General features: G+C 42.3%; 1 protein-coding gene across 8 annotated transcripts in view; it reads right to left on the minus strand.

Annotated features, from left to right (window-relative positions):
• Positions 1 to 1509: 1509 nt before the first annotated feature.
• The window catches only part of C4H18orf63 (chromosome 4 C18orf63 homolog), a 41296-nt gene continuing 16313 nt past the window's right edge, over positions 1510 to 26492 (minus strand). For 6 of the 8 annotated variants that reach the window (XM_053243146.1, XM_053243144.1, XM_053243142.1 and 3 more), the window contains 9 exons: positions 22972 to 23048; positions 21212 to 21321; positions 20373 to 20469; positions 20159 to 20240; positions 16016 to 16194; positions 6799 to 7854; positions 4931 to 5041; positions 4107 to 4185; positions 1510 to 1903 (listed from right to left, as the gene is read on the minus strand). In XM_053243146.1, coding sequence (XP_053099121.1) covers positions 4117 to 4185; positions 4931 to 5041; positions 6799 to 7854; positions 16016 to 16194; positions 20159 to 20240; positions 20373 to 20469; positions 21212 to 21321; positions 22972 to 23048 — 1781 coding nt within the window. In that variant the 3' untranslated portion in view covers positions 1510 to 1903; positions 4107 to 4116. Of the gene's footprint in view, positions 1904 to 4106; positions 4190 to 4930; positions 5042 to 6798; positions 7855 to 16015; positions 16195 to 20158; positions 20241 to 20372; positions 20470 to 21211; positions 21322 to 22971; positions 23049 to 26492 lie in introns of all 8 variants that reach the window. The other 2 variants (XM_053243145.1, XM_053243148.1) reach the window with 2 other exon arrangements.

A 26492-nucleotide genomic window follows, 5' to 3' on the forward strand; every position in this document is an offset into this window, starting at 1 on the left:
CACTCTCAAGATACTGTATTCAAAGGGAGGGCCAGGAGGCCCCCCCCATTAGTGATGTTTCTAAAGCACTTGTTTTTCCTTGATTTGGAGCCACATTTAGAAAAATCACATAGTACCATCTCCTAGGACTTCAGCACGTCAGAATGCAGGGGGGGGGTGTCACACAGTCCCTCAAAATATTTCTGACAGGCAAAGTTAGCATTTCAGGAGAAGACTTCTAGCTCAGCCTTCTCTCAGATATGGCAGTTTTCTGTGTAACTCTAAATCTAACAGTTATTCCAAACTGTCCAGACAGGTGCTACTCGTGTGGAGCACCAGGATCACTCCTGATCCTGGTGCTTCTGCCTCTGCAAGCCCAACTTTTTAAGCTGGCGTTTAGCTGAAGTTAAATGAACCAGAGGAGTGCCTTGGCAGGTGATCGTGAGAATCATTACCACCAGGTAAAAAGGCTTCCCCCCAGCCCTCTGCCATTCTGGCAGCAAGCTGCTCTAATGTAAGCAGCTGTTGCACTCATGGCATGGGGCACTTTGGGATGTGGGAGGAAGAAGTCCTCCCACTCCCAGATCTGGCTTTCACCATGCTGCTGCTTGTGTGGGTAAGCGGCACGGTGGAGGAACAGATGGCCACTGCTTCTCTTCTGGGGAAGGCAGGTGAACACCTGCCTTCCCCGCAGCCCTTCTGAGTAGGAGCTGGAGGTCATGTGAGCAGTCCCTGTGAGGTATCTGTTTACTGGAGAGCACCCAATATAAAATCAGTTGGCTGATTTGTGATTGCAAAGACACAATCACAGAAAGAGACATCCCCAGGGATACCATCTAGTATCTGATATGATTGGCCGCTTGAGATGTAAAATGTTCTCATTCAAGGTGATTGGCTTGATAGGAGGAGACAGTCCCGCTGATTATGCTATCCTCTCACCACAAGTGAAATGGGAAAAGATACCAGATGGCATTACAGTCCCTCTAAACTGCTTCCTCCATAATCTTAAGCCTCTATTCTGTTCTAGTTGCAAGAACAGCAGCACTGATTCACTTAAATAGTAATTCTCCCATTCACTCACAACAGGTCTCAGAAACATACACTGGGCTAGATACAAAATACTGCAGGTGGCCTTCCACTCAAACACAGAAGTTTTTTAGCTTCCCCTTCTAGAGGCAGGCCCCTGAAAAGCTCTCTCCATCAGGAGTCACCTGGAACAGCACCTCATGAAGTGTAAGAGGCTCTGCAGAATGGAAATATCACCTCCTCCCCTGCGCATGAGCAGAAGTGCCTCTGTGTGTGTGCATTTATAGTCACAACAGTTAGTATTATTCCTTTATTTAATAAGAATGAATCATGCATGCAAAGTTATACTTGTGTATTATGAAATGTAACCACTTAAAGCAATATGCTAGAAATGTGCATTGTAACATTTATGAGTTATATGTTATATAACTCACATGTTATATGTTATATAAAGTTATATGTTATATAAAAGTTATATAGAAAACATCACCACTGTGCAGGTAATAATTTCTAATCACTTTATCAATGAGACGCAAGACCTTACAAATAAAACAATTTAAAACAGATCACTATGTTGACCGTTCATCTTCTGATAAAAAGCTTTTCCATTTTGATTTTTCAGACAATTACATAAATGTGGTTTTGTTTTCACTAGCTTTCAGAGACTTTCAACTGTGGAAAATAAGCACAGCAACTAGGTGGTCTTAATTTTTTCTATTTAAATTCAGAGAACTGTGTCATAAAGCTCAGCTGACAAAGCAACATGTTTAAAAAAAAAAAAATCTTCAAAGGATGACCAAAACAATCAAAACAACAACTTTTCTGTTAAAATGAAGAACATTTCTTATTCATAAAAGGAGTCAAGGGTCAGCAGTGTCTTTTGAGTGTTGCACTGTTCCTAGAACAAAAACATGGTTTCAAAATAATTTCTCACATAGCCTTCTGGCAAATATAATTCAAATATAAAAACTGCAGCTTACCAAAGGCAAATAAAGAAAGATTTGTGGTCACAAGACAGGCAAGGTGTCTTATGGTCATAAGCCTGAAGGCTATGCTTATGTAAGGATCAGAGACAAGTAAACCAGTTGTATGCATGTTTATTCAAACTAGAAACAGACAATGAGGCTATTCACACAATTGTAGAAAATTGGGCTAGATTTTCTACAATCGTGTGAACCACCAGGCTCAGCTGAGAGCCCGGTGGTTCTTGAGCGGATAAGCCGCTCAAGTAGCCCACCCCTTAAATAGGGTTTGTGGAGCGAGCGCTCCACAAACCTGATTTTTGGGATCGTGAATAGCCGTGGTGTGGCTCCGCACTGCGGCTACTCATAAGTAGACCCCTGGTGGGAGGCTGAAAAGCAGCCTCCTGGCTCGGGGGTCTCCCCAGTATGCCCTGCATGCTCGTGCAGGACATACTGGAGCTTCCAGGGTCTGCGCGGCCCCTGAACTCCCCAGCACCTGCCGGCTCCGTCACGGAGCCGGCAGTTGTGTGGGCGGCCAATCTGGCCGCCCAGGGCTCCCGCCCTGCTTGTCTGTGGGGAGAGTGGGGTTAGCCTGCTCTCTCCACAAAACTAGCAAAAGCAGGTCTCACTGATCGTGAGACCCACCCTCAGTAGTTTTTAAGAGTTGAAGGTATTGAAGCAATGCTTTCTTTCCTATAACACACATACACACACAATTTCTTTTGGCCCAGTGTTACTTCAGATCAAATGGGCTTTATCAGCTTATGAACAATATAAAAGACTTGAGATATTACTACAATTAACATAGAGAATCTGAATGTTAGGGCTTTCTCATACATTTCTTTTCTTACACAGCTAGAACTGCAGTGTAAGAGAAACTGCATGTCATCACTTGTGAAGTGCAGCACAAGAGTGCAAATATACACAGATTGCATTGGCTTCTCCAATCCACATGCATACAGCCAAGTAAATACTCATAATGCACTTTCCAAATGAAACTTGATCTCAGCTACACTGGGATTATTTCTGTAGGAAATGAGATTCAAAACATATAGGGCTGGTTAAGATAATCTAACAGAGGCGGGTCTCACAACTTTGAGAGCGGGTCTCATGACCGAGAGACACGCTTTGAAACGGTTTGCGAGGAGAGCGGGCTAAGGCCACTCTCCCTGCAGACGATCAGCAAGCCCTGCCTGGGCAGCCGCCCACACGACTGCTGGCTCTGTCACAGAGCCGGCGGGGGCTTGGGAGTTCGGGGGCCGTGCAGCCCCCGGAAGTTCCAGCATGCCCTGTGCGAGTGCGAAGAGCATGCTGGACAGACCCCCGAGCTGGGAGGCTGCTTTTTAGCCTCCCGGTCGGGGGTCTCCTCGTAAGTTGCTGTGGTGCGGAGCTGCACCGCAGCAGCACACGATCCATTAACCCTGGAGCACTTGCTCTGCTAACCTGGGCTAAGGGGAGGGCTTCTCAAGTGGGTTAGCCACTTGTAAACCAGCAGGCCCGCCTGCGAGCTTGGTGGTTTACACGAGCAGCAAAAATCAGACCAGGCTCTCCTAGCCCGATTTTTGCTGGCCATGAGAATAGCCTCAAAATCTTGAAATGGTTCAGATGATATGTAGAGCTGTGGTTTAACTAACCAGGATTCTGCTGCTCACAGAGTCAAGCATGTGAAGGGAAGAGGAACTGTAAAGAGGAAGCAGGGCGTGCAAGTGGTCCATGCTCCTTCCCAACATATTCATGATCCAGAAATCATGATTTGTTGGATCACCTGAACTGGAACATAAGTCATCCCATTCCTACAGTCAGAGCGTTGAGTTTCAATATACCTTCTTGCTGAAATACCTTCATTATTCATTTTAACTCAGAGGGCTCAACAGCATGTATGTTGCTTGCTAGGACCAAAATGGTCCATGTCATTCAAAAGGGAACCTTGCCTACATAAGAAGTCTATTGTGGGTGCATGGGGATCATAGTACAAGAAAATTGTTAGACAATTTTTACAGAAAAAATATACCTCTTGAGTTACAGAAAATAGTGAGATACAGCTCTAACAGAAAACTCATTTGCAAAGCATGTTATGAATATAATTCTTCTTGTATTAACTGAAAGAAAAAAACCTTCCCTGGTTTAGTGCATACATACCTGGTTTCCTCTACATTCTTATTCTAGACTGGCAGCTTATTGGTTCTTGGTTTCTTTGACTCTGAATAACTTCCTCTTTCTTCCTGCCAGCAAGTTAAAGCATTAAAGCATTAAATCACTAAGAATATCAATTTACTAAGCACAATTTACAATTTACTAAGCACATTTACTAAGTAGCATTGAGCCAACAGCTATCCTAACAAATGTCATTCCTGCCTATTACATACTTGTTCAATATCAACTTGTTCAAATATCAAGGGGATATCCATAAACATATGAAAAATAATCCAATGATTACCAAAATATCTAAGCTATCCCTCCACACACTGTGATAAAAACAGCAACTAGTGGCTGACATCTTGACTAAATGTATTCAAAGAATTCCCACTGAAATTAAAAGGACAAATTAAGCTTGCCTTATGTGCCTTAATTTCAATGGGATTTCTTTAAGTCAGGCTGTATGTTTTAGAACTGAAACTGTTTTCTAGAAAAAAAGCAAATGTTTTAATCAAGATTACATAGTTCTAATAGAATATGTGACAGGAAATGAGAGTGTAAATGATGCTATATGAATGTTAACTTATGAATATGAAAGCTCATATAAAGTAAATATTGTTGTGTAAGACCCTGTTGTTAACAGGTGCCATCCTGACCTGTGGCACAGTAGCATGCCATTAACAAAAGCTCTTTCCATGAACAGAAGGTGAGTTGCGCTTTTACAAGGAACTTCTGTAGAAGGTATGCTGCTATACCAAAGATCTGGACCCAAGAGGTGACAGATTCCTCTCCCATTGAAATGCTTATATATGCTGTTATAAATAAACCTTTATCTGATGCCTTTTGCCACTTCGATTTGGTATGGATGTCCTATGGGTTTTCATCTTGGAGGAAATGTGCCTTAAGTTCACATCTTCACAGTGGAATGACTCATTTGTCTTGAATATGAATTTTAAAAAATAGAATATTCCATCATTAATTTACAGTTTCATATTATAAATGTTGTAACATGAAACATTAACAATATGCTTAAAGTGCCTGCTGTGGTCTATTCTAATGTCAACTGTGTGTACTACAAAGTGCAGCATGTGCTATCAATGGCTGACATACAGAGCAATGATGCACCAGTGCAGTGCATCCTTCCCTAACTGAATTCCCCAACTGGTGCAGCAGGGAAACAGCCCTCTGTGTTACCCAATGATATGTCCCTGAGGGTTGCACAGCCCTTGGGGACATGCTTTCAGGAGGAACAGCAGGCTTCGTGGGGAAAGGGAGGGCTTCACAAACTGCAGCTGCTTCCCTGCTTCACCGATGCAGTTAGTTGGGAAGTTATCTTAGGCTGCTCTCTCACTGCATTGGTGCATCCTTGTTCTGTATGTCAGCCAGCCACTAAGTTCTATAACACTTTGAGAATCCTGTCACATAAGAGAAGCAAAGAAAAAGTTTTGTTTTCTACATCCACCTTAGGCAACTGTATCTGTAAGCAGTAGTTAACAGTAATGGTTACAAACCAGAGAATAACAAATGAATTTGTCAGAGATAAACAGCTGTACTTCTTTTAACCAGGAAGGCCAGTTATAGCAGCATCTCCCTGTAAAAAACTCAAATATTAGAAAGAAGTCCAATATAAAACAAAATAAAAAGAATCCACACACAATGGGTAGCATCCATGTGGTAGTGCTAATATAAAGGCTGTTGCATTAGGCCATAGCGCATGATCATTGTGAAAAGAAATTAAACTCTTTTCCAGACTAGTTATTGAGCTAGTGCAACTAGCTCATTTTATCCATAGAATGAGGTTGTTTTCACAAGGAGCCTAGCCCAGTCTAGGGCAGCCTAGCCTGCGCTACACTGCTCCCATCCAGCCTAACCCTGCTCACAAGCCCAGCTCTTAGCCAAGTTTAAAGGAGCAAGTGCTCCCTTAACCCAGCTGCTGGGATTGTGTGTCTCCTTAGGCTCCATGGAGCCTGAGGAGTCACAGGGACAGGTGCCTAGAGCTCGTCATGTGGTGCCTAGAGCTCGTCATGTGGGATATCCAGAAGCTTGAAAAATGAGTCCCAGCCTCTGTTGATCCGCGCTGCTGGAAGCAGTGTGTATTGTATGGGTGTGCGGCTCGGGAAGGGAAGCGGGATGTGCGTGCTAATGTCCTATATTGTGTGGTGGATAGGGGCCACTTGCATATACTGTTTGTTTGAACTGACCCACTAAGTTTTGTATGTATGTACCCCAGATATGCCTGAGTGCATGTGCTTCTTTATTGAGAAGTTTGTAACACAAGATGGCTCTAACTTAGCTTTAATGATGCTGCACTAGCACAGCCATGCACCCTGTACAGTCTGAGCTATCATCTGGTAGCTTACATGGGGGAGCAATATTAATAGTGGGAAATCTGCTGGCTGAGCATGGGTGGCACAGTCAATACACAAGGAACATGCATGGAGCACCACACATAACTTCATGCAGGCGTAGACAACCCTGGTTCTCCAGATGTTGTTGAACTACAACTCCCATCATCCCCAGCTACAATGAATTGTGGCTGGGGGTGATATGAGTTGTAGTTCAACAACAGCTGGGGGGCATGGGTGCCTGTTGCTGACCTACAGCACTTTTTTTCCTCCTTTCTGCACTTAGGTTTTGTGTGAATCAGCAGTAAGGGAAACTCCTGTGCTGACATGCCCTATATAATTTACTATACCTGTTGATGGTTAAACTGCTCATGATGACTTGCTCTCTTAATGATACAGTCATTTGATCGTCCTTGTGATTCTTTTTGATCTCCTCCTTTTGGGGCCAATTTGTGCACTGAACTGTTTAATCTGTAAGCATTCATTTTTGTTTCTGCTGGTGGACTTGTTTGATTCTGATGTACTCTGGGATATTCTACTTCTACATCTGAGTGAGATATGCAGAGATACGTTCTCTTTGATCCAGTATTCCCTGTACTCTGGTTTTCAGCTTTTCTAATCGCTTTGTTACTGGAACTGTGATTTTCAGGTTTGGTCAAATGCTGATGGATAGTTGATGCAAGATGTACTGATGTGTCAGGTAGCAAAGATGCATTTCGTCTTCTGGATTTGATTTCACTTGAATTCCTATCTAAAACTGTTTCATTAGATATAGCACAATTTGCAAGGCATTGGCCATACTCATTTTTTTCTTTTAATGCAAGTTTAGCATGTTTTACATTTTTTCTTCCAGTCTTTATCTGAAGAGTTCTGCTTGTAATATGTTTCAGAGATGAATCATATAATGACTTGTTGACTTGATCTACATTAACTTTGGATACAGCCAAATTAGCAGCTGCATTAGTTTCCACTATTTTTGCTGAATATTGTGAAACATTCTGCTTTTTCTTTCCATGGTTAGCTTTTGTTGTTTGCCTATCCACCTGCAACAGCTTTCCTTTGAAAATTGGTATTATTTTAGTAGAATCTCTTTTTAGAAAATCCACAGGTAAATTCTTTGATACTTTTAAAAAGTCAGTTGAATGCAATGTGAAGGCAGATTCTTCTGAAGTTTTCCACTGCTCCCTGTTATGAGCTTTTTTCTCCACTATTGTAGTGCTACCATCTTTTGCTAGTAAACTGAGATTAGAGAAAATACCTATTTTGGGCAGATTGAGCTCCATCTTGTGGCTATCTTTTGTAGTGCACATGGAAGGACTGGACATACCTGCTTTTGGAATTACATGAGTCGAAGTTACCTTGCAACTCCTTTTCCCAGTGAGATTGGCAGGTTTAGAGTTTATTTTCTAAGACACAAAAAAACCGAACAGGACAATTTGAGTTATATGATATGTAGAATGGTTTTAGAGTTTTTTAAACACATGGCATGTGATATTTTGAAATCAATCATTTAATAAACATAATTCCATGAATATAAATAGCAAATGTCATTTGTCAATCTCAGTCTCACAGAATATGCTGTGACTTTCTCAACAGAGTGAGCCAACAGTATAATGATTCAGATTGATGACTGAGATGTAGTAACAAACTCAGGAAAATACTGGCCCTATCCACCCAGCACAGTCCCTCCAGTGACTGTTGCTGGTGTCTATCTTGTGTTTCTTTATAGATTGTGAGCCCTTTGGGGACAGGGATCCATCTTATTTATTTGTTGTTTCTCTGTGTAAACCACCCTGAGCCACTTTTGGAAGGGTGGTTTAGAAATTGAATTAATAAATAATAAATAAATACAGAGCTCACAGAGAACCTGAATTTTTGACAATAGTGGATATTCCTACAGGTATTTAACAACAGTGAATATCCGTATTCCTAACAGGTTACAGAATTTTCCAGCCACTCCGCAAACTTGCTCACACAAGAATATCCTCATGTTTTCCCTAGAGTGAAAACAGGAATGTTCAAATGACCTTATACCTGTGTGGACCCAGGCATTCTGACCCCAATCTCAGCATACTCATGACTCAGAAGCAGACATCAGAGTGGGTCAGTTCAGATGATACTTTCAATGCACATTTAGATTCCTCTACCTGTGTACAAATGATCATCTGAATGGAAAACCACACATTCTCTACCCTGATTTAAATACTAGATGTAATGTAGGATTTAGAACCTGGGGTAGTCACTATCATGTGATTAGATGAACATCCGAATTGCAATGTGGTGTCCGCCCCCCCTCCCAACCATAGAGTTTGAATTGTAAACAGGACAGAGCCCAGGACTGGATCACCCAGTTATGTAGGTGGGACTTACATGTGGCACAATTTTCTTCCTCAGGTGGAGAGTGGTGAAGAGAACACTTTTAATCTCTGTCACACTAACTGGCCCTAACTGACATAGGTGGGAACTGTGTTGCTTATTTTGGGGGGATCAATACATGTGAAAAATTGTATGTGACAATATTTGAGTTTCAAACATGAGGTTTTTGTGTGGTGGTGGTGTTTTTGTTTGTTTGTTTGACTGTGACAGGAAAATGGGGCAGTCCTACCCACCAAAGAAAAGCCTTAGGGACAGGGGGTCACCCCTGGTCCCTTGTCTTCTCTCCTCCACTTTCCAGTGCCCTACTTGCAGCCTCTTCAGTCACGGCCTCCCCCCCCCCCGAGTATTTAGAGCTCACTGTATTACTCACTAAGCCATCTAATGGTACAGTGGGGAAGCAACCTGCCTAGAGAGCAGGAGGCTGTTGGTTCGAATCCCCGCTGGTGTGTTTCCCAGAATATGGGAAACTCCTATATCGGGCAGCAGTGATACAGGAAGGTGCTGAAAGGCATCATCTCATATTGTGTGGGAGAAGGCAATGGTAAATCTCTCCCTCCCCAAAGAAAACCACAGTGCTCTGTGGTCGCCAGGAGTCGACACCGACTAGACATCACCATCTTTCCTTTCCTATATTACTCACTATTATCCGTCTATCTAAAGGTGCTTGGGCCTCTCTCACTCACTAACATGAAAGTCCCAGACCAAAGCACGATAGAAGGATGCTGTTTTCACTGTTAGATTCCACACCTTGTCCATAATTCCCCCTAAATCCCAAATGCTTGGAAATGTTACCTTTCTAGTAAAAGCAGGAAAACACTCCCATTGGAAAGCATAGGAAATGAAACCTCATAAGGATGGGAACCTCATAGATATAGTCACAGAGAGAGAGAGAGAAGATATTGATATCTGGAGGAATGTTTGCAAACTGCCAATGCTTTTAAGCACAAGCGCGCACGTGAGAGATTGTGTGGGTATACACACATACATATAGGAGCTCACTATATTTTAGGAACTTAGGAAGCTGCCTTATACCAAGTCAGAGCAGTGGTTCATGGAGCTCAGAATTGTCCATGCCAACTGGCAGCATCTTCTCCAAGGTTGCAAGCAGGAGTCTCTCCCAGTCCTACCTGGTCTTGTGGTAGCAAGCATGAATTGTCCCCTTTGCTAAGCAGGGTCCACCCTGGTTTGTATTTGAATTGGAGACTACATGCGTGAGCACTGCAAGAGATTCCCCTTAGGGAATGGAGCCGCTCTGGGAAAAGCATCTGCATGCTTGCATGCAGAAGGTTCCAAATTCCCTCTCTGGCATCTCCAAAATAGGGCTGAGAGAAACTCCCATCTGCAAGCTTGGAGAAGCCACTGCCAGTATGAGGAAGATGGAGCACTGGTCTGATTTGGTATAAGGCAGCTTCCTTTGTTCCAATGAGATGGCAGAGACTGAACCTGGGACCTTCTGCATACAAGCATGAAGATGTTTTTCCACAAGGCTATGGCCTGATCCCCTAAGGGAATTATCTTATGGTGCTTCCAGGGGACAAGGTGGGCTCCTAGCCTTTCTTGAACTCCAGGATGACTGGAGTACCCCCCAAAAGGTCAGCCTCAGGAACAGCCAGGGGAGGAGGTTAGCTTGTCACCAGAGTCCTCCTCCTGGCTTGCTGCAGTCCTGGCTCCCAGGGGCATTTCTATGGTGGGGCAGGCAGGGCACATGCCCCGGGTGCCACATGAAGGGGGGCTCCATTTTTAAAAATTAAATAATTTTAAGAAATGGCTGCCGAAAACAAAATGGCCACTGCACATGCTCAAATGGCCTCTGTGAGGCCCTAGGCCATGCCAGGCCTTGCAGAGGCCATTTGAGCATGCATAGCAGCCATGTTCTTTTCAGCGGCCATTTTTTAAAAACAAAAAATATTTTTTAAAAAGGTCACCACACATGCTCAAATGGTCTGTGAGGCCCTAGAGGCCAGCGCGCGGGGGGATCTTTACAGGACCCCCCCCCGGCCTTTAGGAAGCCCCCCAAAGGAGCTTCAGGTAAATTTTATTTTTTTAAAAAATAATATTATATAAGTCACTGTACACATATTTAGTTTGGCACTATGTACAGAGAATCAGGGCTTGTGAATACTGAGCTGAAGCTTATGAGCTAGGATTGTATTTATTTGCTCTTACTTTGCTTCTTGTGATAAGTGAGTTAAATGTGATGTCTTAATAATATGGCTATTAATGCTGAGTTTGTCTTTGAATCAGTGTGAAATCCTTAGTATTATGGCCCACTGGGAGTTTCTTGCTCTCTTTCTTTCATTTTAACTGTCTTTCTGAAATACTAGAATATTTTCCAAGCAATGACACACTTTACTCTGCATATCCTTTAATTATTTTCAGTGTTTTGGGGAAAAGTCAAATTCTCCATTTATTTTTAAAACTTATGTAATAGTGATGCTACAATGCATAGTAGAGAATTATACAGGCACTTCTGTTTAGTTTTCCAAGTACACCTCCACATGGTATTTGAGTATTTCATGAGCCCCAGCATCCTGAAATTTGTAGTTTCCCAGCATTTTTTGGTCTGGCTACGTCCACTGCTAAATAGTTTTTGAAATATGAAAAGATTAACGACCTTGACTTGTATTTTTCAGCTGATATTATGGTAAAGCTATCTGAAAGATGGGTGTCAGATGTTTGGACAGGGGGCACAATTTCAGTGCTTGCCCTAGTCGCTATTTCCCCTAGATATGCCTCTGCTGGCTCCCATACTCAGAAACAGCTCCTCCTCATCAGCTGCCTTGTCTTTAAATACCCCAGTGCAGAGCTGATGGCTTAAAGCTTACTTCCAGCCCCTCCCCCTTCCTGATCTTGCTTCCTGTTTCCTGCCACACCCAATGTAGCTGTCTCCCTGGTGCTGTTTCCTGCAGGTCTCCCTGCCTTGCCTTCTCAACTCCACTGGGATCCAACCAGCCTGGGCCCTTCTCATCCCCACTACTCCCTAAAGGGAACAAAAGCCTCAGAGGAGGGATGCCACGCCCTTCTCCAGACTCCACAGGGTCATCCAAGCAACCAGGTAACATGGCATCCTGACAGCTCCCACATGTAGAATCCAATTCAAATACAAATTTGCTGAAATGGGGGAAGAACTATCATGTATTACAGCATCTCATGACAACCAAGGCAGTTATTAAGGCAGTTTCTGCAAGACATGTGAGGAGACAAAATGTTTCAGTTTGACTGCATACAGAAATTCTGAACAAGGACTACTTCATGGCTTCAATCAGATGAATTCATTGGAAGAATCTATTTCTTATCAGTTAACACACAATAGGACACTTGTTGCAAGAATAAGTGTTGTCATAAGTAAATTTTTTTCTTTCTCTGAAAGCTGCTCAGACACTCTGGAAAGCGTGTCTCCTACATTTTGGCAGATTGAATGGCCACAAAACTGGTGGGATCATATAATGTCATTAAGAGGATGGGATGATGAGCGTTGGATAATTTGCCCATAAAAGATGGTGCTTTTTTCCTTTTCCTTAAAAAAATAAACTGAATTGGACAATGTTTATGTTGCACTCATCTGGTAGGTTTCCAGAGTGACCTTAAGCATGCTTAATGAGAAGTAAGTTTCACTACGTTAGTGGACCATACTCCTATGTAAGCATGCATAGGATTGCAGTATCTTTTTTTCTTATTTGGTTCTCTAGAGAATATTATCCTACAGTTATTTTGGTTCTGACTTTTTCTAGATCATCTGCAGAGGAAGGCAACCTTGCCTGTAACACTGTTGTTGAACTACATCTCCCATTACCCCCAGTGACAATTTATTTATTGTAGTTCAACCACAGCTGGATAGACAAAGTTGCCCGAGTGCCATTTTCATTTTTCCCCAGTGCAACACTTTCTTGGGATCTCTTCTCTTGCATTCTCTCTATTTCACTCCTTCACCTCTCCCCAACTTGATTGGGATCTTCCTGGGCAAAATGCTCGGTCAGATCCCAGTAGGGAGAAATATGGGGGTGGGGGGGAATGGAAGTGACCGAAGAGGCTGTAAGTACAGTTCTGGAAGCTGCAGGAGTGAAGGCAAGGGACCAGGCAGATCCACTTAAGGAAGCTGGCTTATGGTCTTTTCCCACTAGGATTGCCATCTTCAAGCTTCTCAAATCCAGGTGACCTGATTTGCATATTATGTAAATTATGTGGCAACTAATTCAAATTTTTATTTATTTATTTGACAGATTTGTATACTTTCCCCTCCTTTTCTGCCCTCCCATGTGATCAGATCCAGAGTAAAATCCGGGCAGCACATTTGAAATCCATGTAAATCCGGGTGGAATTTAGCAGCTGCGTGAAGGAGCCAAAATCTGGGGGCTACCCTAAATTCTGGGGGACATGGCAAACCTATCCCCCACTCCCACCTTTCGTTTCAATCCTTCACCCCTAATCTGACTAGGATATTCCTCCCAGAAAACACTCTGTCCGTTCCTAGGAGTGAAAAACTGGGGGCTTTAAGGAGGCTGTAAGTGGTGTGCTGGAAGCTGGGGAAGGAGAGACTAGGGATGCCCCCATGCCCTAAGGCACCTGCCTCTTGGTCTAGCTCCCCAACACCTTTGGATCTCGCTTCTTGCAGCCTCTCAATTTTGTTCCTGACCTTACAGCTTGGTCAGATCCTAGAAAGGAGAGTGATGTGAAGAGGCTGTAAGTGGGTGCTGGAAAGTGGTGGAAAGAAGGCAAGGGGCCTGGAGTGTGCCCTGAGATCTCCAAACATGCCTATTTAATCTGTGTAATTCAAACTAGCAGGCAGGTTATTTTATAGCTGCTTCCCTCACACACACAAGGAAATCCTATGTAGATTGATTAAAGGTTTATTCAGAAACAACTCCATTTTATCCACCTTTCCCTCCCTTTTCCTTTCTGACTCCACACTCCACACTCTCTATAGGATCCCCACTGGGACAAATGTCTCAACAACACAAAATAAAATATTACTAGATAGAATACAACACAGGTCAGCATGTTTCCATAGAAGACAAAGGTGCCAAAGCACTCAATTCTGCCTTGGAATAGAAATGTATCTCAACAGCTGATCACTGTGCATGACTCTATCATTTTATGAACTTATATCTATGGGAAGGTGCTGTGTTTGAAGCAGGAAATACAACAAAGGAAACCTGGGAACCATAGAGAACGGGAGTGATGGACCTGCATCTGTGAAAGGAAGGTAGAGTAGCATTCTAAACACATGATTGGAAGAATACACTCTACCCTGCTCATCTGAATCAGTTTTCCAAGTGGTATGAAAAACCACAGATATACTGAATGCGCGTTTAAAAGTATCATCTGCACTGACCCAGTGAAAGAAGTCATTCCAGTGTTACAAATTTTTTTCATGAAAGTGCACTAACAATTCAGCAACAGTAATTCTGGAAGGACTCCTGGTCCCTGAGAACCAGACACAGGTATTCCTCGTACAATTCTTGGTATTGCTAAAACAAACATTAAGTTCTTCTAGTGTTGATATTTTCACATTAGTGTTCATATATATCACATTAACAAAATAGTACTAATAGAGGAGGAGAGAATGACAATTGTGAGGTTCTGTGATACAGAAGGAATGGGGACATGTGAATAAAAACAGTAAATAAAAAGCAGCTCTTTATTTGTGCTAGGCTTCCGATGGCTCACCATGAGTCCCTTATAGCTAGGGATGAGCCCGAACCGGTCCGGAGGCCATTCTGAAGGCCTCCGAACCAGTCTGGGCATGAGGGCGGTCTGGCACTGGTGTGTGGGGCTCTTTAAGGGTGGGGGAGGGTGTGCTTACCTCCCCCCCACCGCGTTTTCCCCGCCGGCGCATTCATTTAGTAAAGCTTTTGGGGCGGCAGGATACCTCCCTGCCGCCCCTTCCCCCAGTCAAAAAGCCTTTTGTGTGTGCGCACGTCGCGCGCGCACATGACACGGAGACGTGACGTGCGTGCGCGACGTGTGCACACGCAAAAGGCTTTTTGAAGCCTTTTGCCGATGACTGGGGGAAGGGGCGGCAGGGAGGTATCCTGCCGCCCCAAAAACTTTACTAAATGAATGCGCCGGCGGGGGAAACACGGTGGGGGGGAGGTAAGTACACCCTCCCCCGCCCTGAAAGAGCCCCCCACACCAGTGCTGGACCGCAGCTCCGTGCACATCCCTACTTATAGCTAGACACTATGCAATAACTAAAACTGATAGTCAAGTAAGGAGGAGGGGAGGGCTAGAGCTAGGTGCCACCTACACAGTGCTTCTTCCTTCAAATATTCACTTAATTGCTCATAACCATGTTCTGAGATTTCTGTTCCAGGAATACCAACAACTATTTTTACCAGCCTTACCAGGTCCCATAGTCATATCATTCCATCATTTTAAAGGTGGATGAAACATCAAGTAAGATCAAGAGGATACAATTTTCTTGTTGATCCTCAAAGCGCAGATGTTCACCCAGAGATACAAGATAACCCATACATCGACTAAAAACTGGCATAAGTCAAATCTGGAGCTGAATCTGCAAGGTGACCTTACAACCAAAGCAGACCAAATAATAAAGAACAGATACAAATGGAATATTTCTTCAGAATAAGGCAGGCATACAGTTATAGTGTTAAGGCTGCTGAGCATCCTTTCCTCCTAGATACTGGAATCCCAGTGAGCAGCAGCTTCAGTTCTTTCTTAGTAGCCTTTACTATTAAAATGGACTGGAGACCATTTGTAGTTGTAGTTGGTTGCTCTCATTCCTGCAAACACAGTCTTAGCACATTCCCAGCACTCAAACCCATACAAATAGAAAAATGAGTCTATGACTCTCTTGAAATTACAAGCATTTTTTTTGCCTCAGAAGTGGCAAACTAGTCATAGTTTGCCACTTAGTTACTAAAATTTGCAAGACCTTGTGCTGTAATTTTAGATAGACAGACAACCATTTAGAGTTGCTATGCAGCAACTTAGAAAGCATTCATTGCCTTTGCCCAGCAAAAATTATTTGTGCTGTAATCAGCTGGTTTCCACATAAACCAGTGCTATGAGTGCTTTAGTTGGTCACCCTGACACTTCAGCTGTTTCACATACTATACCAGTGTTATAAAAGCAATAGCAAAGGATTCATCGGGACTACAACGGCAAAAGCCAACAAATCATTCCAAAGTGCTATTCAGCACATATAAAATACATATTTGATTTTTTTACCTGTGCAGATGATTGTGTAAGGTCCTGTGTAGCATATAAGGCTTTACTTGTCATTTTAAGAGGAACCCCACATGTATAAGGAAGGATAGTCTTCAGATCAGTAAGAAAAGCATTGAGAACACCTTCAATATCTACTCTTGGAAAATACTGCACTGGCTGGCTTCTGATGCAACTTAAAGGATATCTGAATTGCTGTTAAGGGCTGAAACAAAATTCTTTGAATGATATGTATGAGAATGCAGGTGCATATATTAAAGAAAAGAGGAGCAAAATCTTTGTGGACAGACTGCACAAGACCTTCCTGCACAAGAGTCACTGAAATGAGTGTTATTTACCCAGTTTCCATTAATTTCAATGGGGCCTGTATAGGAGAACTTAATTCCTAGTGAATTATGCCAAAAGTGTGGTGAACACACTGGTTGAATTGGGACCAGAACTGAGGGCCCAAAGGCCTCACTGAGGCCTAAGCTTAGGCCTGTATCTGGGATTGTCATTTTGCAAGAAACTGGAGTGTGAACTTTGGCTCTGCTGAGCCAAAGTAACTGAATTTTCTATTCAAGGTCTGACAAGAGGGGAAAAGATTTGCCCATCTCTGCTCTTAAACTTCTTTATGCATTGTGCTATGCCACAGGTAATCATGGGACCCAGGTTGAAATTTGCTAAAGTTTAGAGTAATGGTATTTAGAAGGTCTTAGGAAGCAACACATAGATATCAGTATCTACATATTTTAGGGGTACATTATATATACACACAATTAATTGCTGAAACTCTTTGCATGTTATCTCTTAACACATTTTTTGGGACTAAAAGGCACCAACTCTGCTTTGAGATGAACACAAACCTGTAAATCTGGACGGAGACAGGAATGTTTTGAGAACATCAAAAGGGAAACAGCTCCATCTGATTCAGTAAACGAGTGCCAGATATGAACCCCAAGAATAGCAGACTCCTTCACCAAATATGGTAAGAGAGTTCCGGGGAGAACCAGAGTTGCTGATATCAGACTGGAGACACAGAGAGAAATGATATAACTGTTTCTGATATATGGATAAAGGGACTGGAAAAGGTTTAAAGAGAGCACGCACACACACACAGAGGAAAGGTCGGACAGGGAGGAAGAGATGAAGTAAGGGGGGGTCTCGCCACCCAACCCACCTGCCAACACCCGGTAAGGGAGAACAAGGGAAGGCACGCTCTCACTCCATGGGAGGAATAGCATGTAGCCCCTATCCTGTGAAGGCAACTCATGCCTAACAGATTGCTGAAGTTGCTCCATTCTCTAAGATGGGAGGGACTTCCATTCCTGCATATTTGATTACTCTGCCAAGCCACCTGGACAGCTGGAAGCCACTCTGAGCACTCAAGATCTCCATTCCTGAATCTCACAGCCAACGCTGGCCTACAGCATCCAGCAGGGGCGTAACAAGGCTGGAGTGGGCCCAGAGACAAAATTTTAAAATGGGCCCCTCACTGATACACACACACACACACACACACACACACACACACACACACACACACACTTCACAATATATAGTCATGTGACTTGCCTCTGGGGGGCCCTCGAGGCGTGGGGGCCCCCAGGCAGCCGCCTCCCCTTGCCTAATGGTAGTTACGCCCCTGGGATCCAGTAATTATACTTGCAGACGTTGCCTTCAGCCCAGTATCTTCTAAACTAACATCCCTGCCCAATTTCCCCCCCTCCCTGTCCTATGGATCTTTCTCTCCCCCTTCTGTTTCCCAGAAAAGTCTCTATCTCTTCCTTAGCCTGTGCCTTTCAGCTTTCAGTGAGTCAGCTTACTCACTTCAGCCTGTTCTTCCCCGTCCCTCCTCCCCTTTCTCTGTTTTCAGCTCATTCACTCTGGACTGCCAGCCCGAGGCCAGAATGAGCTCCTCCTCTCTTCTCTGCTCTTTCCTCCTCACCCATTTCCCTCCTCCTTTTTGTCACACCTTGATTTTTGCTCTCTTTTCTCCCTCTCTCTGCTTAAAATCAAAACTTTAAATGTTGTGTCTTAGCTAAAGAACAGCTATGAGATAACACACACTCACAGGGTTCATTGCTAGTGAGAGAGAAAATAATTTCAACTGCTGTTCATTTCTAGTGAGGGAAAGTGATTTTAACTGTTATTGAAAACACTACTCTAAGTTGGGGAAGAAAACCAATTGATTGATTTTGCTTGCATGCTTCATTGCTTAGATGTAACCATTTGCCTTAATAAAACTAGTTGTGTGTGATGTCTCTTTTCCTCACTCCTGATTGCTCCATGACCTCAGAGCCGAACCAGGGGTAGCCTCTGTTGGCTAAGTTGGGAGGGGCTGTGTGCTCCCTTTGAAGGGAGGGTGTTGCAGCCTACTCGCAACAAATGTTATTTGATTCAGGCCATGCCTGCATCTTTATACCTTGGAGGCCACTTGCGCATCAGTGCAAAACTGATTAAAAACTGACAAAGGAATTTGTACTGGTGCCAACATGTCCTTAGATCTAGGCAAGCTTGAACACTTCAGACAACATAATTTCCATTTATATTTAACTTCTCCTCTAAAGAAAATTTGATGTATTATAGGCAGGGCTCTGTGTATGCTGTAGTTCCTCATCAGAGCAGGGGAAAAAACACAATTTGCACCTAATTCAGCTTCTGAGAGAGCCAGGTTTAATTTATTTTACAAATAATTGCTGACCCAAACAGGGGCGCTCTTACCCCTGGACTTCGGGGCTGAAGTCCAAAGGCCTCCAAACCCCCTGGGCCCCAAAATCCTCTTTAGTCTGTCTACACCACGATCTGATGGTATGGTCACCATGCCAGGCTGTGCTGTGCCGAGCCATGCCAAGTGTGATTGTGACCTGCACCAGGTGCTTTAGAAACAGAGTGGGGAGTGGCGAAAGAAATATGTGGGATGGGAATATGTTGTCGCATGTTGAGAAATGTTTCTGCTAATGCATATTTCCATAAATATACCTGTTTTATATTCTTACATTCTTGTGAGTTCAGTTGCCGTTTGTGCCCTCAAGAACCCACGTGTTAGAAATACTGCATGTGTCTGTGTGTGTGTGTGTGCGCGCGCAGGGGGATGGTGCTTAACTTGTAGCCGGGGGGCGGGCATCTCCAAAGACCATAGGTCCAGGCTTCAAAATTACCTAGGTGCATCTCTGGGCCCAAATGGCTGTGAAGGCGTTCTTGAAAGCGCATGTTGAAAGTCTGCTGAAATCTCAGAAGCTAGAGCAGTGGTGGAAGTTTTCCAGTGGTTGGAAGTGAGCCTGTAATGCTCCTTGCCTCATCCAGATTATTAGCAAAACCATAATACATTTTTTTAAATTGACATTTTATATCCCGCTCTTCCTCCAAGGAGTCCAGAGCGGTGCACTACATACTTAAGTTTCTCCTCACAACAACCCTGTGAAGTAGGTTAGGCTGAGAGAGAAGTGACTGGTCCAGAATCACCCAGCAAATATCATGGATGAATGGGGATTTGAACTCGGGTCTCCCCAGTCCTAGTCCAAAACCATAAAACAAAATAAGAGAAATTATGCAATTTTTTGTAAATTTTACATACAGGTTACAGAATTCAGCTTTCTGGTGAAGAATTTGGAAATCATGAGTGTAGGATTTTAAATTTTTCACCAGAAAGTATACACAGGATTGATAATATGCTTATGTGACTATTCAGACCAGTGTTCCCCCTAAGGCATGTGTGTGTGTATGCACTCACACATTTTTTGACGTCTGCTCAGTTAATTTTAGATCCCGCTCAGGCGGAATCAGGAAGATTCCACTCTGAATGCACATGCACACACACTGCTTTGATACTGTCACCCAGAACAAAACTTACTCTGCACACAAATGAAAAAAATTAGAGAGAACACTGATTCAGATATTAATGTACAACAAATGTAAGAGAAAATCACACTTATTAATGCTAGAATAACTATCCTTTGTTATGAAAAATAAATGCTCAGGAATATAGAATTTTAAAGAACATGTTTAAGGCTTTCACTGAACTTCATGGGATTTGAAAGTGCTTAACTTTGATTTGAGTTTGATCATATGAAATTTTGTGAAGAGCAGATTTCACCCATGATCTTGAGTGGCACTACAAAAAGTTAAAAAAGGTATGTTTTAAATATATATATATATATTTAAAAAGATATGTAAAGAGTTGCTCCCCAATGAATTTGAAGTAAACATTGCAATATGTCTGGATATCCTCTGGCAGAATATAGCCATACTAGAGACAATAGGTACATATATTAATTATTATTATATTATATTAATTATATTAACATTAAACTAATAAGAGATAAATAATTGTCATAATAAAATGACTAATACTAAAGAAGAAACAAATGTATTCTCTCACCAGATTCTCCCAATACAGCTGCAAATCACTACATGATCGAAATGTAGAATCACATGGAATGATGTGGCTAATAGTTATGATCCGACCCATTTTCATGCTGTACAGAAGTAAAGGATACTTAAAAAAACAGTAAAAACATGCTAAATGATGTGATAGAAAATGTAGTTGTCTTGGCTAAGAGCAACAAATTGATTAAGAATGTAGAAAATATGGATTTTCTACCAATGCTAGAGAAGGAAGTTGCCAATTTGGAAGCAGGGGGGCTCAACTGGGTCAGAAACTGTCATACCATGCTATTTCAGTGAAAATGTGTCACAAAATTTTGTCATTTTTCAATCGTCCTTCCATACAAAAAAAGGGACCTGACAACATAAGCTTATCTGAAAGCTTTCACTTTTGTATCATCATGTATATTTTGCTACAGTTGTAGATGAGATGTAGATAGGCAGAGTTGCTTCTTTGAATGGAAGTTCAAAGAACCAGTACTACCTATCTACATTCAAATGGAAATTCAAAGAAGCAGTTCTGCCTATCTACATCTCATCTACAACTGTAGCAAAATATACATGATGATACAAAAGTGAAAGCTTTCAAATAAGAAAGATAAGAGCAATATTTCAAAATTAAAAGGTGTATATAAATTGTATTTATATGTTAATGTTTAAAATCCTTTGTTTTACACATTTGTATTAACACAGATGAAACTATACTTTTAGTTCAACTTTGATCATGAAAACCTTTTGTCTGAGGTTCCAGACACAATAATAAAATTTACTAATATATGTTGCAAAAGTTTTATTCATCTCAAAACCATTGCCTGTCTAAACATAAAAACGTACCTTGGCAAAACATAGCACCAGTTATTTAAAATAGAATGTCTTTGAATGACTGCATTCTTATTCGTGTCAAATTGTTTTATAATACTTCTTGAAATGTTAAAATCTTCCAACTGAGATAGAAAAAAGAGATTAATGATTATATGATCATAGAAACATATACTGAAAATAATCAATACCTATTTTTCCAGTGTATCTACAAATATACAGAGCAAGGAAGTAACATACATTAAAATAATTAAGGAAACATAAAAGATGTTACCTAAAATGCATGCGTTTGGATTTCCCATCATTAACGCATACTACTTATTTTAAAAGAAGGGTGGATAAAAATCAACAGCTGATGTGTTCTGCAGCATTAAAGGAGCAGAGCAAATTCTTACAGAGAAGCTGCTGCAGAGATCAGCCAAAGGCTTGCCATGCAGCCACCTGTGAGCTCAAGTGGAAGTGATTTTTGCTGGTCTCCTCTTCCTCCGAAATACTACATGATGCTCAGAGACATATTTTTAGAAGCCAAAAAGTACTTTTGGAAGGAGGGGGAGCAAGAATAGCTGTGCAGCAAACTCTGCAGCAGCCTCTCTGTGAGGGCTCTGCTTTTGTTCTGCCCTCATAACTGTAGAACAGTTATGCCTGTTATGTTTTTTTTTTTAATCAGCTTTTAAAAAGTTAAAATCAATGTCTTTTATTTTAAATTTTTTAAAAAATAAAATACTAAATTCCTGATTAATAATGACATGGTTGAAATTAAATTTTATCACAAACACCCTATACTGACAGAGTCTCTTAAAAATGTATTAATGGTTCTCTCACACACACTGAGTTACCTATCAATCAATCAATCAAACAAACATGAACATTAATTTCTGTTTCATCAGGTGAAAATGGCTCCAGTCTGCCTGGCACAGCCCAGTGACTACCAGCTCTTGCTTCTGGAAATTTCTGGGCTTCCAATTTCACTTTCTTGCATGTGTACAGGCTCTGTGAAAAAACTTTAGGTAATTTTAACCTTCTTGTAAAATACAGTTTTAATTATTCTTGGAAAATACTCAGCTAACAAGATTTAGATTTAAGAAACAAGGTTTAAAATATCTATGCTTTAGCACTCAGAAATATTTGGTATGGACATAATGCTTAAATTTCCAACAGGTGTTGAGCTTCTTCATTCTGTTTATAGAACTGTAGCATAAGTTCATATAGCCAGTAAACCTGCACACTCCCATAGGCAATTGCAACAGGCTGTATGAATTAGCCCTTATGAAACAACTAGGGATGTGCATGAATCACTATTTGAAGAGTGATTCATGCACATTCTCTTCATCTTTTTACTACTCAGTAATTTACCACTCAATACCACCTTTAAAGCAGAGTCCTCCGCTGCTCGCCACCACTTCCTGAATCTCCTGCGCTCCCTTCAGCTATCTCTGAGAGTTGGTGGTGCTCTCTCCCAACTGCCATCTCGCAATGCCAGCATGCTCATGGCCTCTGCGCATGTGCGGTGGCCAGGCCATTTGTGTGGTTGAGCGAGGGCACCAGGGAAGAGTGCCACCAGCGCATGGAGATAGCTGGAGGGACTACAGGAGATTCAAGAAGTGGCAGCGAGCAACGAAGGAGCAGGTATGCACCTGCTCTCCTCCATTTTAAAGGTGAAGGGGATGTGCTATGAATTGCGCTTCGAATTGCAATGTGTGCACATCCCTAGAATCAGCACTCAGCAAAACAAAAATGAGTCAAACCAGACAGAAAAAGTTGAACTACTACTATACCTCAGCAGGTGGCAGTCGTACCATGCAAACTTCTAGACTAATGCAAAGGTGGGTCTCTGATACATTGATCTCCATGACTGAAATACAAATCCAAGATGTTCAGCACATTTAGTTCTCTGTCTCTTTCTGCTACATGTATACAGAGACATTAAAAAACTACACTTAATTTTAAATGAAGTCTCCTACATTCAGTCCAGCAATTTGGCAAATCCAGGTGGTTAAACACATCTCTATCACAAATAAATATTCTTTCTCTGTGTGGTTGCTTGGAGGCTATTGCTGTTTGGCTCTCAAGGGTTTAGTTCTTAGAAGAACCTGTCTGGGGGAAAGGAGCATTAGTTACTTACTGTGAAGTTTTCTTCTTGCTCCTGGATTTGAGGACATATGTGGGTTATCCTTCCCATGTGCTTCAGAGGCAGGGCTATGCAAACTTGATAGAAACTTTAAGAGCCTGGGAAGGGTAGTCCAACCCAGTTGTGAATGTCCAAGTCCAAAGCTAATAGTGCAGAGGCCTAAAGATATACCGGCCCATAACAGGAATTCAGAAGAAAACTGGAGAGGACAATAAGCTGTTCTTATCAGCAGACCAGTGACATGCTAACAGGGTGGGTTGGGATGTCCTCAAACCCAGCAATAAGAAGAAGACTTCATAGTAAGTAACCAAGGCTCCTTTCTCTGCTGCTGGATGAGGACCTCTCATGTGGACCTCTCATGTGGGACGTCCCACAGTTGAAAGAGACCCAGGTGGGATGGCTCGATCTACTGAGGAGGAAGAACCTGCTGCATCACCCTTCTGCTGAATGCTGCCATAGCATTCTGAGTCATGCTTGTAATAGTCATGCTTGTTGAGAATGTTGATGGTGAAGACCATGTTGCTGCCTTACATAACTCGGCTATAGAAGCATTAGTTGAAAAAGCTGCAGAGGTTGCTGCCGCTTTGGCTGAATGTACAGTAATATTAGGTGGTGGATTAGCACGCTATGTTTCACAGGCTGGAGCAATACAGGCCTTGATACATCTGGCTATGGTTGAAATTGATACTTTTTGACCCATAGATATGCCAGGTAGGACACAGAAAGACAGTCTGTAGAATGAAAAGAGTCAGTGCGTTTTAGATAAGTCTTCAGATATTTATGTACATCCAGCTTGTGCCATGCCATTTCAATGTCCTGAGACTGCTGAAAAACAGAGGAAATTTTGGGAACTAATGAAGAATCTGATATGAGCCGAGTTGTCTGGAAAAAATATACACAAATGTTTATTAACAGAAAAAGCGTGTAATTCTGAGACTCTTCTCACAGAGGTGATGGCAACAAGGAATGCTAACTTGAAGATAAAAGCCTGTGGGGTATTGAACGGATAGGTTTGAAAGGTGGTAACTGTAGTGTTCTCAATGCCATGTGCAAATCCCATGTAGGGAAGCAGTGAACAGTTGGTGGAGATAATAAAGTGACCCCTCTCAGGAACCATTTGAGGTGAGGCCAATCTGAAAGGTTCCACCTGTTCTGTATAGAAAGGACATTTGCTAAGGAAGCTACTTGCCTCTTCAGAATATTGGCCTTTAACCCCTTATCCAGCCCTTCCTGGAGAAAATCTGGCAATTCTTTGATCCCAAATTTCTGCTTCTGCCAGTGGTGCCTGGAACACCATCTCAGGAAAGCTCTCCATATGAATTGGTATATCTGGTTAGTGGATTGCTTTCTGGATGCCAGGATGCTGTTGACCATGTTAGGGGAATATTCATGAAGTCTTAGGAGGTTCTGGTCAGTTTCCAAGAGGCTAACTTTAATTAGGCTTAAGACCATAAGAATAGCCCTGCTGGATCAGGCCCAAGGCCCATCTAGTCCAGCATCCTGTTTCACACAGTGGCCCACCAGATTTATTTTCTTTTTATTGTTAAATTTATATACCGCCTTTCATTAAAACAATCAGAGATGCCAATGGGAGTCTACAGGCAGGAGTTGAGGCCATGCCCTCTCTCCTGCTGGTACTCCCCTGCAACTGGTATTCAGAGGCATCTTGTCTCTGAGGCTGGAGGTGGCCTATAGCCATCCAACTAGTAGCCATTGATAGACTGCTCCTCCATGATGTTATCCAGACCTCTCTGAAAGCCATCCAGGTTGTTGGCTGTCACCACATCTTGTGGCAGAGAATTCCACAAGTTGATTATGTGTTGTGTGAAAAAGTACTTCCGTTGGTTGGTCCTAAATTTCCTGGCAATCAATTGTTTGTTATACTGTACGTTATTTATATTGTACATTGTTTGGGATATTGTACATTGTTTGGTCCCTAAAACGCATGGTTGGATTACTTATATTATCTCCACCTCGAACAAACTGAGAATGAGAATGCTTTACTGAGAATGAGAATGCACTATTACATCATGATGAGACGTTTTCTCCCTATTGGATGCTACTGGTATTGAACTCCATCAGTTGACTATCAGGACTACAAGATAAGAACTGTTTATACCCAAGTGCCTAATTGAACTATACATCTGTTTGAGAATTTTGGATTATATTTTTATGCACTTTGTTATATCAAGTGGGGTATAACTTTAGCTCTGACATGTCAAATATATAAAAGAATTTGGGGTGATTAGTGTATGTCTTGAGCATTTCTCTTTTAATATATTCAGTCACGGTGTGTTATTCATTTATCTGTTCATGATCATGAACCCCTGCTAACCTGGCAAAGAGGCACCTTTTAACATGGTGATTCTCTTTATTTAGTGGGGGAGAGCAACTGGCCCTACCTATCCCCAGCACAGTACCTCCACTGACTGTTGCTGGTGTATATCTTATGTTTCTTTTTAGATTGTGAGCCCTTTGGGGACAGGGATCCATCTTATTTATTTTTTATTCTCTGTGTAAACTAGGCTCAGGAAATTACTTCCCTGGGCCATTTTTGGAAGGGCTGTATAGAAATTGAATTGTTGTTGTTGTTAATAATGATAATGTTGAAGACCGGGTGATTTAGGCTCCATTCTGCTGGGTCAATTTCCTTGTGACTGAGCCAGTCCACCCTGGTGTTGAGAGTTCCCTTGACATGATGTGATTAGAGGGATGCCAGGTTTGATTCTGCCCACCAGAGAAGGAATGTGGTTTCTTGGTGTAATAAGCATGATCTGGTTCCGCACGTCTGTTCACCTGTGCCTTTGCTGTAATGTTGTCAGTCTGAATGAGGACATCTCTGTGCCTCACTATTTGTTGAAAAGCTAGGAGAGCCATGTGGATGGCCCTCAGCTCCAACCAGTTGATGCTGTGCAAGTGTTCCTGTTCTGACCATCTCCCCTGTGCCGAAAGATGAAGGTAGTGTGCTCTCCACCCCAGGAGACTCGCATCTGTGGTTATAATTATCCTGGGTAGGTCTAAGAATTGTTTGCCTTGAGCTAGGCGCCTTGGGGAGGTCCACCAGAACAGTAAGTGGTGAATGTGGTGGAGTAGCTGCACTTTCAACTGTTGCTTCAGTGCTATGGCCCTTTGATGTTGTAAGAGGAACTACTGTAGAGGTCATAAGTG

This window comes from Hemicordylus capensis, chromosome 4 (genome assembly GCF_027244095.1).
Source record: "Hemicordylus capensis ecotype Gifberg chromosome 4, rHemCap1.1.pri, whole genome shotgun sequence".
Taxonomy (NCBI): domain Eukaryota; kingdom Metazoa; phylum Chordata; class Lepidosauria; order Squamata; family Cordylidae; genus Hemicordylus; species Hemicordylus capensis.